The 17,103-nt window shown below is 31.9% G+C and overlaps 4 protein-coding genes across 4 annotated transcripts; 2 read left to right on the forward strand and 2 right to left on the reverse strand.

Moving 5' to 3' along the window:
- Positions 1-1,940: 1,940 nt before the first annotated feature.
- On the reverse strand, positions 1,941-3,122 carry LOC17875661 (transcription factor SRM1). The gene is made up of 2 exons (XM_006281519.2): positions 2,740-3,122; positions 1,941-2,606 (listed from the first exon to the last, which is right to left on the reverse strand). The coding sequence occupies exons 1-2, from the start codon at positions 3,063-3,065 to the stop codon at positions 1,988-1,990; spliced, it is 945 nt and encodes a 314-aa protein (XP_006281581.1). The 5' UTR covers positions 3,066-3,122; the 3' UTR covers positions 1,941-1,987.
- A 2,295-nt stretch (positions 3,123-5,417) lies between these two features.
- Positions 5,418-7,588, forward strand: LOC17875932. The gene is made up of 3 exons (XM_006280761.2): positions 5,418-5,955; positions 6,055-6,240; positions 7,010-7,588. The coding sequence occupies exons 1-3, from the start codon at positions 5,530-5,532 to the stop codon at positions 7,361-7,363; spliced, it is 966 nt and encodes a 321-aa protein (XP_006280823.1). The 5' UTR covers positions 5,418-5,529; the 3' UTR covers positions 7,364-7,588.
- Positions 7,589-9,786: 2,198 nt separating this feature from the next.
- LOC17876905 (thioredoxin-like protein Clot) lies at positions 9,787-10,579 on the forward strand. Its single transcript, XM_006281242.2, has 3 exons — positions 9,787-9,966; positions 10,050-10,322; positions 10,408-10,579. Exons 1-2 carry the CDS (start codon positions 9,819-9,821, stop codon positions 10,304-10,306), a joined length of 405 nt encoding a protein of 134 aa, XP_006281304.1. The 5' UTR covers positions 9,787-9,818; the 3' UTR covers positions 10,307-10,322; positions 10,408-10,579.
- A 752-nt stretch (positions 10,580-11,331) lies between these two features.
- On the reverse strand, positions 11,332-13,345 carry LOC17876291 (uncharacterized acetyltransferase At3g50280). Its single transcript, XM_006280368.2, has 2 exons — positions 12,872-13,345; positions 11,332-12,349 (listed from the first exon to the last, which is right to left on the reverse strand). The coding sequence occupies exons 1-2, from the start codon at positions 13,325-13,327 to the stop codon at positions 11,453-11,455; spliced, it is 1,353 nt and encodes a 450-aa protein (XP_006280430.2). The 5' UTR covers positions 13,328-13,345; the 3' UTR covers positions 11,332-11,452.
- Between the last annotated feature and the right edge of the window lie 3,758 nt (positions 13,346-17,103).

Consider the following 17,103-nt stretch of genomic DNA (forward strand, 5'->3'; position numbering starts at 1 on the left):
TTTTTACTATATTATTACAATATATATATATATATATATATATATATATATATGCATATAAAATATTCTTGAAGTATTATTACTTAAGAATACAAACATAGGAGGAGAATAATTATGTGGTGTTGGAGGAGCGAATGCAAGTCTAACAATCGTATCCAATTTTGTTTTTTTTGCCCAAACACTAATTTCCAGGGATCAGAAGGAACCACGTTAAATCTCGAACCTCGTAGCCAATGCAACTCAGGCCCAGGTGGCAGGATTTACCTTCCTTTACCACTAGACCAAGACGACTTTGTTATGTCAAGTTTTAGTCTTATAGTAATCAATAGGATCAATATTAAATATATAGCAGAAAATGTACTACGAAATAATATTTGTTGTACATGATCACAATAGAACCTTCCACTTCTCCTAGTTACAGTTAGATCGATATATCATAAATAGACCAAACATGCATATTAGCATGGGTTCCTTGTAGAAAATTTTTAAAAATAGTTAATTTTTTGTTCTTAAGTGAATAAATTTTTGAATAATACACACATACAAAAAAATTTACTTGAATCATATTAATAAGTTAATGAATCAGGTACTCGATAAATGTTGAAAATTGGTATTCATATTTACTCATGCATTGTTTTCTCAGAAGATACTTGTTGAAAATCGCGTGGATCTCCAAATAAAACCATAATAAGAGAGGTTATTGTCATTTGTAAGAGGAATCTGAAGTACCACATTTGATTCAAATTCTTTTCAAAATAAGAGTAACATGGGCAAAAAATGTGAAAGAAAGAGAAAGTGAGGTTTTTTCATAGAGCATCATTATGTAACCATGTGGTAGGCATGACCAAAATCTAACATTAACCGTATTTCTAACCGTAATCGGACCGTTTTTCAACCGTAACCGTATAAAACGGTTAAAAATGTATTCCGGTTTGGTTCAACAATAAAATTAACAACCCAAAATCACAAATCGGATCTTCAGATGTCATTATCTTAATCAAAATTAAAAACAAATTATTATATATTAAAGATATGATAATATTCCGGTTGTTACTAAAAAATTATAAACCAATATAAAATCTTGACTACAGACTTTTCCATATCTCCATTAAAATTGACCCAATCATGATTTATTATCAAATAAAGATAAAGAGTAAATGCTAATATTAATCATAGTATCCTAATCAACTATTTGAAATCAAAATATGGTTGTATAAATGTGTTTGTTTCCTTATAATATTAAATATAATCCATTATAGTTTAATATGTGACATACTTATAAATATATTAACTATAAAAAAACTTATATTTATTTAAAATCTAAGTTTATTTACAAATACAAATGTAATTTATTCATATAATTATTTTAGAAAATTTGAGTTTGTATTTCATTATATGTTTTTAAATACACATATCTATAGCTCTTTCAAAGTCAACCCATATAATTTTAATTTATTCATATAATTATTTTAGACAATTTGAGTTTGTATTTCATTATATGTTTTTAAATACACATATCTATAGCTCTTTCAAAGTCAACCCATATAATTTTTTTTATTAACAAATACTATTAATTATTGTAAATAAACCAAAACATATATAGCATCGTAACATTTATATTACAAAAGAAAGACGGGATAAATGTTTGCAAATAAAAAAATATATATAACATAGTAACATTTATATTATCTAACCAAAAAACTCAAGCATATCATTTTACTAACTCATTTAAATTTAAATGATTTATAAAAATAATGGACTTATGGTGTACCACATGGTAAATCCTAGTAATGATGATGTTTAGAAGTATTTTGAGTTTTAATTTATGTTTAGCTGGATTAAAAATTAAATAGGTATATGATACAAGAAAAAAAAACACATGAATCCAAAATATATGATACAATAAAAACATCAAATAGTCCATAATAAACAACTAGATGGATTAGGTATCCCGCTTACACCTTAAAACAAGCAAAAAACATTAAGGTTAAGACCTATCTTTGGGATTTGTGCCATATGGGATTGAACCCATGTTGATCGGTGCACTAGGACCCGAGTTGGAAGGTACAGAATGAACTCCAGAATTCATGTGAGGTTGAGCCAAAAGGTTCACGTTTCTTCCAAAAGGTGAGAGCATTGTTCCAACCATTGGTTGGCTTATGGTGGACGTTCCATACACATGAATATTGGATGATGGTTGCAGAGCGGCTGCGTTCCATATGGTAGTAGGTACACCATATGTAGGATGGTTTAGTGCTGGTGGTTGTGAAATGGCTTGAGTGGCTTGTGTGCTCCATATGTTAGGTTGTCCATGTATAGGAAGGCCGAGTGCTGGTTGCGAAGCAGTTGGAATGGGTTGATTGTTGGAAGTAGAAGCAAATTTTTGCCATGTGATTGCTCTTTGTTTTGGTGAGATGTATTTGTCTTCTGCAAGTGTAACGTCATGAATGCTTTTCCTGTTTCTGTGTTTGTTCTTTGAGTTAAGACGTTTGTAGTACTTTTGAGCATGACTTGCAACTTGCATTGTTGTTCTTGTCAAGACACAGTGACGAGAAATGCTACGCCAATCACCTTTCCCAAATTTCTCCAAACCAAGAAGAAATTGTCTATTTGTATTATAAACAAAACACAAACAAAATAGTAGCCCAAGTAAATGATTATGCCATAATTTTGTTATCAAATTACACAAAAATAAACACAAGGATTATTATATTTAAAAACAAGTGAATAGTAAGAAACCTGTGTTCATCTGATGTCCAAGGAATCCCTTTTTTTCTTTGTTGCTTTGCTTTTGATTTGCCATGTTTCTTACGATGATTTGGTTCTTCTGAAAGTTCATAACATGCAGGAAGAGGTACATGACCAGATTCAATCATCATAACATCACGAACTAAAACATTGTAATGCTCTATAATTTGTTCTATAGTTTTCCCTGGAACAACTAAAGCAATCTCTTCCCAACGAATCTCCGTTTCATCGGCATAAATTGCAAGGGCTCTCTCGAAAACAATATCTTCATCCTTGCTCCACGATGAAACAACACTAGCATTCTCTCCCAAGTTCATTTTCGAAGAAAAAAATCACACCAAATGCTAGTTCTAGAAAGATATACTATAAAGTTAAAAAAAAATAAAAAAAAATTGTTTTCACAATCCTTTGAAAGACTTGTAAAGAAAGACTATGACTATTTAAGAACTATATATATAGATATACCCAGAACTTTGAACATAAGATGGATTTGGATCAAGACACAATTTATATAGTCTTTATTGTTAAAATATCTTTTTATTTTTTCCATAGTAATTTTAGACATTATTGTTATTATCTTATCTTCTTTTTTCTTCCCTTATTTTATTTTCTCCTAACCATATGTGGAGGTTAATACAATGTATCATATGACAGATGGCAAACAATATCACTTGTCACTTATTATTTGCAAATAATTTATAAGAATAAATCTTCTTTCTTAGGGCAGCTTATAGGAAAAAAAATATATATTTCAAATCATTCATTTTTAGTGCAATTGACTTATATGTTTTTTCTACACTATAAAATTATATATAAGTTTATACTATATATATAATGTATGCATTTTTAATACTCAAACAAGTGTGCAAGTCTAACATATCTAAGTATTTATGGGGGAAATTTTAACTTTAAATAGATACATACACAATGCATATTTTATTTAGTGAAAATTAGATTTTGCCTCACAATAACTTCAAATATCTCATACTTGTACAATCATATAGTATTTTTTTTTCTTTAAATAAAATCATTTAATTATGGCAAGGTTATTTATAATTTAATTATATATTTATATCTAATGGGATAGTATAATATTCTCACTTTTTTTAATCTAATTTTGACAAATATTTGATTTAATTTACAATAATCATAACAATAAACATATACATTAATTATATCAAATATATATACTGTATTAGTATTTTGTAAAGTTTTTGTGGAACATTTAATGCTTTTGCATTTATTGGAAAATTATTTAACTCCTTTGAAAAAAAGAATCATTATGTTGGAGGAAAATTTGAACCCCAAATTATGTTGATACAAAACAACTTCTTTACCACTAGACTATGTCAATATAATAGTATTTTCATGTAAACATATGATATATATATATATTTCAAAACTTGTGTAACGCCTAGATCGTCACATTTCCCAGTGGGTCCAATGTTCATTTTTAGTCTATGCTTTCATATTTCTTAATGAGGTCTTACGTCCTCTCACTACGCATGTGAGCCCCATATCCGACGGCTGGTTTGCTACATTCAAGAGGCTTTAAAGACTTGTATACCGACCCTACTAATGGCCACATGATTTTTCCTTGTGTTTGGCCTCACTTCCCGGATGTTCACCCATCCCTGGTGTAACAACCCATCCCGTGGGAACCATTGTCACATGACACACCCCGCCATGTAGCAACTACAAGTGCTGCAGCGCATCGATCCTTACCTCTCTCCTCTGGGCCCAATCTGGCATGTAGGCTCTCTCCTAGCCCACATGCCCTCCTGGCCCACCAGGTAGGTTATTTGTGCGCCTGACATTCCTCAAACCCATGTCCTCACCTTTTAACAACCTTCCCACTGACGTTCCTCGAATCGGTCTACACCACCAAAATTTCAGACACGGGTGTTACACCTGGACTACTCCAGCATAAACACGCTTAATCTAGAGTTTTCTCAAGACCTTTGACCGAAAAGATAAGTGCACTTTAGTGACATAGGTGATCAAATCAATTCATTTAATCCTCTCTTCAAGCAAGGGTCTCACGACGTGCAACTGAAATTTAAACTTTACCCAACTTAGGAATTTTGTCACACATGTTAATGTATGTTAAGTCGTGTGTTTGATTAGACTAATTTTTAATAGAAAGCTTTATTTTACGTTAATTTGATACAACAAGTACTTTTATTCCAAGAAAAAAATTAGGTATTAAACGTCCAAATAAAAGTAACATAAGGTATTTTATAGTAGTTTTTCTTTATGTTTTAAGAATGTTTAAAATATTATAAATATTCAAACTCTTTTAAAAGTTTAAGTATAATTAATATTTGAACTCTTAAAAAATAACTAAACAACAAAAGAACTAGTACATTTATGTTTATATAATCAAACAGAAATACAATGCATAAAAAACAACATAATTGCAACTAGCATAAGAAATAAATAAACATCTAAAGAATAACTAGTACATTTAGAAAATTAATGACACAATTGGTCTTTTTCACTGCTTAAATCTACTTACTAATTTTGATACCATCCAAATCAAATTGTGCACAAAAATATTTACTAAGCTTACTCAAATTTTGATTATGAGAATAAGAAAACAAAAAAGCGACCATGATGCTCTAAGCCGGCGTTACAATAATATACAAACCAGTGGGCAATTTGGCCCTTTGAATCCACTAACATTATTATTAACTAATCATTCAATAATACATAAATACACACACATCACATAACAAAGCCTTCTCATCTTCTTCTTCATCTTCCATTTTCAATCTCAAGATGCACGCCAAGACCGACTCAGAGGTGACTAGTCTCTCAGCTTCATCTCCAACTAGATCTCCTCGTCGTCCAGCTTACTTCGTCCAATCTCCATCACGTGACTCTCACGATGGAGAGAAGACAGCAACATCGTTCCACTCAACACCTGTACTCACTAGCCCGATGGGATCTCCACCGCACTCTCACTCTTCCTCGAGCCGTTTCTCCAAGATCAACGGCTCTAAACGCAAAGGCCATGCTGGAGAGAAACAGTTTGCAATGATTGAAGAAGAAGGTCTTCTTGATGATGGAGACAGAAGACAAGAAGCTTTGCCTCGTCGTTGTTATGTCTTAGCTTTTCTTGTTGGTTTCTCTTTGCTTTTCGCTTTCTTCTCTTTGATTCTTTATGCTGCTGCTAAACCTCAGAAACCTAAGATCTTTGTTAAGGTTAGTACCAAGATCTTGTAGATCAAGATTAGATGAACTTAGATCGGGTATGTTCAGATCTAGAGTCTTACTTATGTTTTGTGGGATTGAGTTTTGCAGAGTATAACGTTTGAGCAACTTAAGGTTCAAGCTGGACAAGATGCAGGAGGTATAGGAACTGATATGATCACTATGAACGCGACCTTGAGAATGTTGTACCGTAACACTGGTACATTCTTTGGTGTTCATGTCACGTCTTCTCCGATTGATCTTAGTTTTTCTCAGATCACTATTGGTTCTGGCACTGTAAGTTACAAAAAAGATTCTGAAACTCCTTTAAAATGTGTTTTTAATAATAACATAGTTCATCAATGTTGGTCTTCATGTCTTGTTGCTATCACCAGATGCTCTTTGTTCTTTTTTGTGGTTTGGTTTGTGAAAAGATTTGGTTCGGTTTAGTTTTTGGTTTGTCTTTGTTAAATGTTGTCGGTGGCTATTATTGTCACATGGGTTGATCAGGAGCACTATTGGGTGTTTGTTTAGTTTTATATTTGTGTTTAAAATATGTATAACCGACAAAAATCAATTTTTTTCTTGGATTATTTCGATTTGCTTTTTGTTAAAAATATTTTAAAATAACTAAGTGTTAATAGTTAATTAGTGTAAAGATTTTTCGTAAAAGTTTAAAGATCAGTGGTTCAAATGACATTTTTAAAGAAAACTATATAACTTAGCTTGGATTACTTCAATTTGCTTTTTGTTGAAAATATTTTAAAATGGCTAATTGTTAATTGTTCAATTAGTAAAGATTTCTCGTAAAAGTTTAGAGATCGATGGTTCAAATGACATTTAAATAAAACTATATAACTTATTTTGGTCACGGAAGTACAGAACTGAAATGATGTATGGGTTTCGGCTAGAACTTTTTATTTATTTAAAGAAAAATAAAAGATATCTTAACTAATATAAATTTATTTTTGTTTCATTTTACCATTTGGTCTTACAATAAGAGTTGTATATAGTTTTGATGACCTACCACCAATTTTGACATATTTATTCTTTGTTACTTTTGTAGATTAAGAAGTTTTATCAGTCAAGAAAAAGCCAAAGAACAGTGATGGTGAATGTATTAGGAGACAAGACTCCTCTCTATGGAAGTGGTTCAACCTTAGTCCCACCACCACCTCCTGCACCAATTCCAACAAAGCCCAAGAAGAAGAAAGGACCCATCGTGATCGTCGAACCACCGGCGCCGCCTGCTCCGGTACCGATGAGGCTAAACTTCACAGTAAGATCTCGGGCTTATGTGTTGGGGAAGTTAGTTCAACCAAAGTTCTATAAGAGAATCGTGTGTTTGATTAATTTCGAACACAAGAAACTTAGCAAACATATTCCACTAATGAATAATTGCACTGTCACGTCTATATAAAAAGAACACATGAAACTGCGAACGATGTTTTATATTGGGTAGTGTGCTTATACATGTGACAAGGTAGTGCGTGTGGCCGGGCTACCCCAAAAAATCATCAAATATGGGTTTCATGTAACTGATATGAGAGATTTTTGTTAATGATACTACAGTAAACGAGATGATTCACTTTTTGTGTTTTTTTTTTCTTCTTTTCATTTTGTTATCTAAGGCAAAGTATCAATCTCCTTTTGAATATCTTGTATTTATATATAAATAAATTTTGTTGTTGTTGACCAGAAAATAACTCAATGAACTCATTATTGAGGATAAATATTACTTTTCCGTCAAAATAATCCTATTATATTAATTGAGAATCATACAAAAAAAAGAGATTATAAAAGCTAGAATGTACGCTTCCATATTGAACTAAATTATAAGCTACTTTGTTATAACAATAATTTACATGTCTATTAAATGGCTAACTAACATCAGGTAAATTATTGTAGAAACTAGAGTCGGACCCGCGCTACAGCGCAAAGGAAAAGTTTCGACTTGTTTTTTTAATAACAAAAACATTTTTCAAGTGAGAAATTTTTCTAGTTGTGTTGATAAATTTTCATGATAAATCAATATTATTGATTAAATAGTTGCAATTGGGAATATGGGGTAATTATTCTGTTTTCGTTAATCCATATAGTTTAAATTTTGGTGGATACATAACTAATATATTTTTAATAATAAGTGTTCACTAAAAGTGAATAATTTTTCCATATAATTTGAAATCATATTTATGTAATATTTGGTATTACAAAGTATTTGGTTATAAAACTTAAGTGGTGTGTATTATATTCTGACCCGTTGCATAATTATCAATAATTTTAATATATGTTCTCACCCGTTACAAAATTATCAGTTAATATTTTTAATATTTGAATTTTTAATATTTTTAATATTTATAATATTATATACATTTTAAAATTTAACTACTATGATATTTTGAAGCTTTAAAAAAAAAAAATTTGCTCAACTTAGAACCGATTTATACCAAATAAAACTTTTAAATTTGGATGCATGATGAATCAAGTTTATTTTTCATGGTAGTTTGGCATACATTTGTTGAAAAAAAAAAAAGGAGTTTGGCGTACATTTAAACGAACCGTTGACATTTTTGCTTTACGTGCAAGTTTAAATTTTGCTATTTGGGCTGTATCATTTGGTTTGCATTTAATTTATATGTAAATGGGCCGTAACTCGATGTCCTTTTTGTTTTGATTAACAAAATTTGCTAGGATGAGCCAAAACACTCGGTTGCTTTTTATTCAAAGATGGTATCCAATTTCTAGTGTCGGGTTATTATTTTGTAATTGACCCGACCCGTTTTCGAATAAATTATTAAAATACCCTTTAAGTACGTGAGGAAGTTGTGCGTGAAGGGTATAGTTTTGGCTTTTTTGTAATTTTGTTAGTTTTTCTTTTTGGAGGAAAAGTGTACTTATTTTTTACTATATAAGGGATTGGCTCAAATCAAATAGTGAAAATGGAGAGAGTAATAGCTAGATAGAGATTTAGCCAAATTTAGTAAGCAAATGGATCTATGATGAAAATAATAAATCTGTAAGCAGGTCCGGCCCTTCACCAATTTGTAAGAAACATATGTATTGGGCCTCCAATTTTTTTGACCTTTTTAGTAAGAAAATTATGTCCCAATTTTTTTTTGTTTTTTGCAAAATTAGGCCCCATTTTTGTTAAATTTTAAGATTAGGACAAAATGTTTAAATTTTATCTTTTTTAATACAAAAAGAGGCCCCATTCTCTCAAAAATTAAGATTCGGTCTTAACTTTAAAATTTTATTTATGTAAACCTATAAAAAAAATTTGTTGTAATGGGCCCCAAATTTCACAGGCCGGCTTTGTCTGTAAGCACCCCTTCGTAACTATGTATACACACAAATAGAGAGAAGGAGAAAAACACCATTCTCATCGAGAATAGTAAGAAAGAAGAAAGTAAAGCTGACTTATACATGTCCAACAATTATTCAAAGAGAAAATGACTTTCAAGAATAAGATGAAAGGGTTAATGACTTTCTATTCATTTGGACTTAGGTCCAATTGGTTTACTTGTAATCAGAAATATAAACGACTTGATTACCTCCTGGCATTAGTCGGAAAGCGTTAAACTTTGATCAGGCAATGTGGTAATGTAACACTATAGTATTGGCGACGAGTTCATAGCGTAGCAGTTCGGTGTGTTACTACAAGAGCTGAGCGGAGTATCCATCGTGTACATATATTAAAAATACCAAATTCTATGCAACTGCGTATACATTGTATGTTTTATGATATATATAAAAAATAATAATTTGGGCCTTAATTTGAGTAGCGCGGCCCACTAAGAAAAGGATAGAAAATATCAGAATACTAACAAAACTACTGGTAAACAAAATCAGAATCATCGGAGAAGAAGAAGAAGACAATGACGGTGAAGAAGATAGACGCGAATCCATCAACCTTAGAATCAGTGCTACAAGATTTGAAATCCAACGAAACCAACCGCACCAAGATCAATTTCATACTCTTCCTCGCCGACGATGAACCCACCACCGGTCGAAGCTGGTGTCCAGGTCCTTCTCTGTCTCTCTTAGGGTTTTTGTTTCAGTTGAAATCGATTCATCAATGGTTTTGGTTTGTGTTTGTGTGAAATCAGACTGTGTTAGAGCTGAACCTGTGATTTACAAAACCCTAGAGGAGTTTCCTGAGGAAGTGAATCTGATTCGTGCTTACGCCGGAGATAGACCGACGTGGAGGACTCCGGCGCATCCGTGGAGGGTTGATCCACGGTTTAAGTTAACCGGAGTACCTACTCTTGTGCGTTGGGATGGTGACTCTGTTAAAGGACGTCTTGAGGATCATCAAGCTCATGTTCGTAACTTGATCTTGCCTCTTCTTGCGCCAACCACTTGATTTGATCGAGTTCTCGGTGAGAGTTTGTTGTTGTGGGGGTTTAGGTTAATGAATCTTTGATCTTTTGTTAGAAGAATGATTGGTATTGGTGTATGTTTCAGGGACTATGGTGAGATCGACGATGATGATGAGAGATCTTTATATATATTTCTCTTGTTTTCCAATAAATCCTTTCGAATGTGAACGAGTGATGCGACTGTTGTTTCGTCGATTTTATGGTTTCGTGCTCTGTGTACTGTTACTTCGTGAATAAATTACGATGATATTAGCTGAGTTTGGAGTTACAGGTCGAGTTTGGAGTTACTGAGTTTCTAGGCTATGGAGGACTAGAAATTTAGACTTATTCGAGTTTGGAGTTAGCTGAGTTTCTAGGCTATGGAGGACTAGAATTTTAGACTTATTCGAGTTTGGAGTTAGCTGATATTAGCTGAGTTTGGAGTTAGCTGAGTTTATAGACTATGGAGGACTAGAAATTTGGAGTTAAAAGTTCTATAGTCGTACCGAGAGCCTTTGTGTTTGAAAGGCTTGCGTTTTCTTTTCTGGCATTTAGAACATGAGGATGGATAAAGAGATAAACAGGGTTATATTTATAAGTTGTCACCATATTCAAGAAAATCACCATATTCACTAAAATGATGTGGTCAAAATAGACAAATGTACGATTTTTCGTTACGGTTTAGAGTGGCAAAGTAGTCGCAAAATGTTGGAACAAAACATTGAAGAAACATGTATGATGCAGAATAATTTGTCACAATTATGGATGTACAGTCGAATCTATACATTCAGTAATCATCTCTTTACGGATTATTTTGGCGGGTGTGAAACAGTTCATCGATCTTACAAGTACTCATGCACAAAACATGAGACTATGTGGAATTCGATATTACATCGATCTATTAATTTAATTTGAGAGACTAGCTCATTGTAAATGTAGGGAATCTTTAATTTTACATTTCTTTTAATTGAAAATTTATATCTATCATTATTGTCATTCACATTTTAAAAATATCCTTAGGAAATCTAACGGTTTCTTGAATATGATTACCAACCTCTATAATTGATTGGTGAACAAAGAAAAAAGGCTGAAATTAAGGAAAATAAAAAGTGATAGACGAACAGAAGATGCTGAAAAAACTTAGTAATGTATCAAAGAGAAACAAGAGACATGAACTCTTCATCTGATTCCAAAGCATCCATAAACTCCGGGACAAGACATACTTCCAAATCTATACTTCCCCCTCCTTCTCTTCCTGGATAAGCTGATACCTTCCCATCAAACTTATGCGCGTAACCACTTCGAAGCGTCAGTCCTTTCCCCATCCCGAATTCGCAACCGTACTTGTTAAACCTCGGCGAGCTTCCCATCATAACGCTCAACGGTTCAAAAAGCCGATCAATGTGGTAAAGATAAGGAGACTTTAACCATTGATCAATCATTTGAGATACTTTTTCACTAGTATGTTCAGCTACCGCTTGATGTATTTTCAAAGCAGCCCATCCAAGATCATTCTCCATTAGCTCACCGGCTTTTGCAGCTGTTCTCAAAGCAGCGAGGCAGTTTCCAAAGTAGTCCTTGTGAAGTGGTGGATGCATTCTTCCTCTGTTGTCAGCAGCTACTCTACAACTAGTTTCTTGATCTACAGGTAATCTCCGCGCCCTAGTTATGCATCTCCATATAACCGCGGTTAGCGATTGGAAAGACGAAATGGAGGTTGTTCCACATATTTGATTGACCTTTGCTTTAAGCAATTTTATGGTTTCTGATGAGAAACGGAACATTCTTTCTTTGAGAACTGGAGATTCATAGGTTCGGATAAATTCATCAGGATGGCTATAAGGAAGGCTGAAGAGTGGACCGTATCCTTCAGGGATGTAACGTTTTAAGAATGGTGGATTCTTAAGATACAAGTCATCTCCTTTGTTGCTCTCTAGTCCTTGGAATATTTCGGACCAAGCAGTAAAGAACTTCCAGAACGCAGTGCCGTCTCCCATTGCGTGGTTCATTGACAGTCCTATGAAAATTCCATCTACCAGTTCTGTCACCTACACATGTTGTACCAACCTTAGCTTCGTATCAAGTTTTCCAAATTATATTTAGTTTGAGCTGTACAACGAACTAGAGTGTCTAATCAATTTTAACCGGTCCAAACCAGACAAATCAGTAAAAAGCCAAACCATACAATGAAAATAAACAAAAGATGAAGAAAAAAAAATCAAACCTAAATTTACTTCAAAAGAGACAATATAACTTTTATAAATTAATACTCTATAAATTAACATTTCGATAAAATAATGTATTTTTGCGGTTGGTAATTGATTTTTTTATTTAATCTATATAAAAATTAATAAAATATAATGGTTCCAACGTTATTATTTACTCCCTCTGTTTCATTATAAGTGATCATCTGTTTCATTATAAGTGATATTTAAGGTTTAGGCACACTAAATAATAAAACATATAACTTACCCATTATTTTGTGAACTATTTTTTTTTTCATATATGGTAAACCTAAAAAAAAATCTAGAAACCTAAAAATCCTTCTTGAAAGAGATAAATAAACAAACCTTGACAGATAAGAGGCTCATGGTGTGTCCATCATAATTCACAGCTTTGTGATGGTCAAAGAAAGACTGAACAACCAAAGGAACATACTTTGCACCCACAATATCTTCTACACATAAATCCAAAGTCGCGTAGATGAAGCCAGCTCCAGGGCTATTGTTACAATCCACAAAGACAGAATACGATTTCGGGTTTTCGGTTGTCAGCGACGAGAAGCGACCCGCAAGAGGGTAGAAATGGACTAGCGTGACGGCAAGAGACTCTTTCAGCTTCTCAAGAAGAGTGTCAATGGAATAAAGTTGTGGTTTGTGAAAGAGAAGACCTTTTTGTATATATTGAACAGAGATCATTGCGTAGTCCCATGGAGATAAATAGTATGGTTGCTTTGATTCTTCTGGTATGGTTTTGGGTTTCACGAAGCATTTTGAGACTATTTTTACTGATGATAAAGAATCCATTAAGGAAGTATGTATGAGGTCTTGTGGCCTTTGCATGGATGAGAATATATATGGGACAAGAGACAAATGTCTTCTTGGTTGGTGAACCTGGAAAATTTTCGTTTATCCTTTAAGGTTGTCACTGTATGAAGAGTTGGTGCACGTTAAGACAAAAAGAAAAGAGTTGGTGTGTGTGTTTTTATTCTTTTTATTCTGGTCTTGGTCAATGAATTGGTGGATTAACGATTTGTTTTATATGAGTGGCAAGATTCTACTACACCTCTTTCTTATTAAGTATTATAAGTATTGGAATTTGGAAGATTGATTTGTGAAAGATTGGGTTTGACAAAGATTGGTACGTCATTCAAGGAAGCGTGCTGTCGCCAAGTCATTGTTTACTTGTTAATGAAACTGTGTGTTCTGTTCTTTTCAAAGTCATGTCCGAACAAAAGAGGATAAAATGCAGTGAGTGAGTGAGATGGAAGGGAGAGTTTTGAATGTGTGTAGGGTTTGATTTGTGAAATGTACAATCTATGCAAAGCCAACTATATATAAGATTGATTATAGTAGAGGACCTAGAGGTTTACGTACATACATTGAGACCCCAACATGTGTAAAATCTCCCTCTTGCATTTAACCTTTTTGTTTTCTTATTTAATAGTATCTTTATTTAAAAAACCTCATTCCAATTGGCTTGGGCCTGAAATTATATTAGATCAACAAAAACAAACAGGAGAAAAAAGTGTTCGCCCTAATCCGGCTGTCGAGATTTTGCCTACACTAATCAACCGCCACTGAAGCTCCGGAATCCATATCCAGCGTATATGAGGCGGACTGCTTTGTTGCCTGACTACCCTAGACATACTCATGGAAACGGAATCCATGTCCGCATTTTACTTTATCACTCCTAAATCTTCACAATCATACATGAATACTATAAGAAATATTATTGTTAGATTTATGAGTTTCATTATTTTAAAAAAACTTTTAATACGTTTGTTGTGTAAATAACAGTTGATTTTTTTTACTATCAATATATCATCAATACATCAATTTTATTATATATTTTTACTATTCAATTTATTTGAGCTTGAATTTGCTTCTTACATGATATATTTGTACAAATATTAATCATCTCTTTTGGACTTTTGAGCTTACCTATATTCAACCACTTTCGTAACCCATATTGGTTATAACAATATTTATATAGGGTTGCCTATATCTAGCCCCTATAGTATATGGTTTCAGTTATGATCTATTTATATTTTCAGACTATCCAATTCTACCTGAACAAATTGTTTTCTTCCCTATTCCACCTAGACTATATAATTCTACCTAATTAACCAAGATCAATTGAATTTGTGTTTTTAGAAATTTCTGTGAATCCTAAAAATAAAATCGGGACTTTTGTGTTCTTAGAAATTCTCCAAATCGATTTTAGAGGTTTTGATTCGGATTTGGGTTTTATTGACAAAAATTCGGGTAAAAAAATATCAATTAAACTGTTAAAAATTGGAATTTTGTGTTTGTAAATCGTTCATTCGCGTTTACTTTTCACAAAATCAATTGATTAATTAAGTTATGACTTGATTAATGCTTGAAATGTTCAAAACATGGTTAAATTTATGTTTTTTTGGTAATATTTTCCTTAGAAAACTTGTTTGTTTTGACAACTAATTTCGGATTTTATGGGTACTTTGGGTAGGTTCGGATTGGTTTAGATAGATACTACCCATACCCAAATATATTTTGGGTATTAATCGGATTTCTTAAATTAATACCCAAAATACCTGAACCTGAAAAGGAACCGAACCGAACCCGACCCAAAATTTTATAAATACCTATTAGGTTCTTATATGATTAACCCCGAAATATCCGAACCTGAAATACCCGATCCGAATATCCAAATGCCCAAACCTATCCTTGCCGTATCATTTTATAATTTTACCTTTAACTCTAAAATCCAACAAGTGACTCATACCAAAAGAACGCATTAAATGGACGTCTAAATTAAAAATACATGATTAGAGTGAGCAAAATTTATATGAATAACCTACTATATATAGGTACATATTTACAAGAACAATAATACGATTTGAAAAGGATAGTTGTAATTATTTTACATCCGATATACAAAAATCACAATTTTTTTTTTAAAACAAGTATGAATCGAATAACAGGTGCAAGAAAAAAAAATCACTATCAGGCTACAACTCGAAGCATACTCTATACATGATTGCATATGATTTGAAATATCATACAAGATTGCGAGATCAATAACTTACAAAAAAAAGAAAGAAAGGATTGATGAAAAAAAACTCTACCAAAGGTTGGCTTCATCATTAATCCTTTCTTCTTATTTTTGAAAGTTGTTTTCTCGTTGAATGATAGAGATAACAAAAACATTTATTTCTCAATATTCTCTCTTTTTGTGTGTGTGTATATATAGTTACGAAGGGATACCTATAGTGTTGCCATTCTCAAGAACTATATATGAAAATAGTAAATCTTTTAATTACCTATTATTATCGTACCTATGTTCAACTTAGTCAAACAATACAATACATAGTCTTGGGCACATTAATATAACATAAAAAAATATTTTTAGAATAAATGTATTTTTAACATTGACTTTACCAATATTATTATTTTTAAATTTTCAAAACTTTGACCAAAAAATGCCTTAATTTATTTATAAATAAAGAAAAAAATATAAATATACCAAAAAATTCAATTTTTCTTTTCTAAATATTATAAATTAAATTTCTTTCTTTTTCAAGTGAATAATATCAAAAAATCACATTAACTTTGAATAGTGATAATTACTTTGAATAATACTCCCTCCGTTTTACTAAGAGTGTCGTTTAAGGTTTTAATCTTGTTTCATAAAGAGTGTCGTTTTGTGTTTCCAAAGCAGATTTTAAAGACTTAATCTCTTTTTAATCCCTATTATTCCAGCTTATTAATTAGAAAGAGGGTATTACTCCGTCGGTTTCACAAAGACTGTCACTTTGACACATTGCACACAAATTATAAAAATATTGAATTATAAATATATGCCCCTATTTAATATGTGTTTAGTAATTTAATTAATTTTAGAGTAAGGGTAAAATTAGAAAATTTTGTGTTAAAAATGCATTGAAAATCTAAAGTGACACTCTTTGTGAAATAAAATTAAAACTCTAGAATGACACTTGTGTGAGATAGAGGAAGTATGTAGTGTATTAATTAAGGGTAAAAATGAAATTTGGTTATTTTCCTTAATTTGTGTGAAAATGTTAGAATGTCACTCTTTGTGAAATAGAGAGAGTAGTGATTACTTTGAATAGTCATTTTATACCCAATCTAATCATGAGTGTTCAATTCATAGCTGATATTTTTATATGTGCCAATACATAATATTTTCATGTTTGACACATAGATAAATGTTATGTATGAATTGAACACTCAGGGTTACATTGGGTATGGAATGGCAGATTTTCCAAATTATTTTTAAAAATATAGAAGTTTGATATGATTAAAATATTAACATTAGTAATAATTGTAAGACTCTTCTAAAAATATTGTTTGATTTTGATTTGGATACATTGGGTAATTAAAATTACAATTTCTTTTAAATTTTCTCCAAATTGTGTATTAGGATTGGTGATTTTTTTTCCTATAACTTTTGCTCCAAAAACAAGTCTTATTGTTTGACAAAAAAAAGAAGCAAGTCTTATTTTTTAGTTCTATTAAGACATGATATGGCAAAAAAAAACTATTTTGCCATATCATGAGATAATCATTAGTTTATGTGG

The sequence above is a fragment of the Capsella rubella genome, unplaced genomic scaffold (assembly GCF_000375325.1).
Source record: "Capsella rubella cultivar Monte Gargano unplaced genomic scaffold, Caprub1_0 scaffold_8, whole genome shotgun sequence".
NCBI lineage: Eukaryota > Viridiplantae > Streptophyta > Magnoliopsida > Brassicales > Brassicaceae > Capsella > Capsella rubella.

Excerpts from the sequence above, each read along its gene's own strand:
- LOC17875661 (XM_006281519.2), bottom strand. The coding sequence starts at position 3,065 with ATGAACTTGGGAGAGAATGCTAGTGTTGTTTCATCGTGGAGCAAGGAT. Across the intron at positions 2,607-2,739 it reads TGGACATCAGATGAACACAG|ACAATTTCTTCTTGGTTTGG; the intron begins GTTTCTTACTAT and ends TAATACAAATAG.
- LOC17875932 (XM_006280761.2), top strand. The coding sequence starts at position 5,530 with ATGCACGCCAAGACCGACTCAGAGGTGACTAGTCTCTCAGCTTCATCT. Across the intron at positions 5,956-6,054 it reads AACCTAAGATCTTTGTTAAG|AGTATAACGTTTGAGCAACT; the intron begins GTTAGTACCAAG and ends TGAGTTTTGCAG. Across the intron at positions 6,241-7,009 it reads TCACTATTGGTTCTGGCACT|ATTAAGAAGTTTTATCAGTC; the intron begins GTAAGTTACAAA and ends TTACTTTTGTAG.
- LOC17876905 (XM_006281242.2), top strand. The coding sequence starts at position 9,819 with ATGACGGTGAAGAAGATAGACGCGAATCCATCAACCTTAGAATCAGTG. Across the intron at positions 9,967-10,049 it reads CGGTCGAAGCTGGTGTCCAG|ACTGTGTTAGAGCTGAACCT; the intron begins GTCCTTCTCTGT and ends GTGTGAAATCAG.
- LOC17876291 (XM_006280368.2), bottom strand. The coding sequence starts at position 13,327 with ATGGATTCTTTATCATCAGTAAAAATAGTCTCAAAATGCTTCGTGAAA. Across the intron at positions 12,350-12,871 it reads TGAGCCTCTTATCTGTCAAG|GTGACAGAACTGGTAGATGG; the intron begins GTTTGTTTATTT and ends CAACATGTGTAG.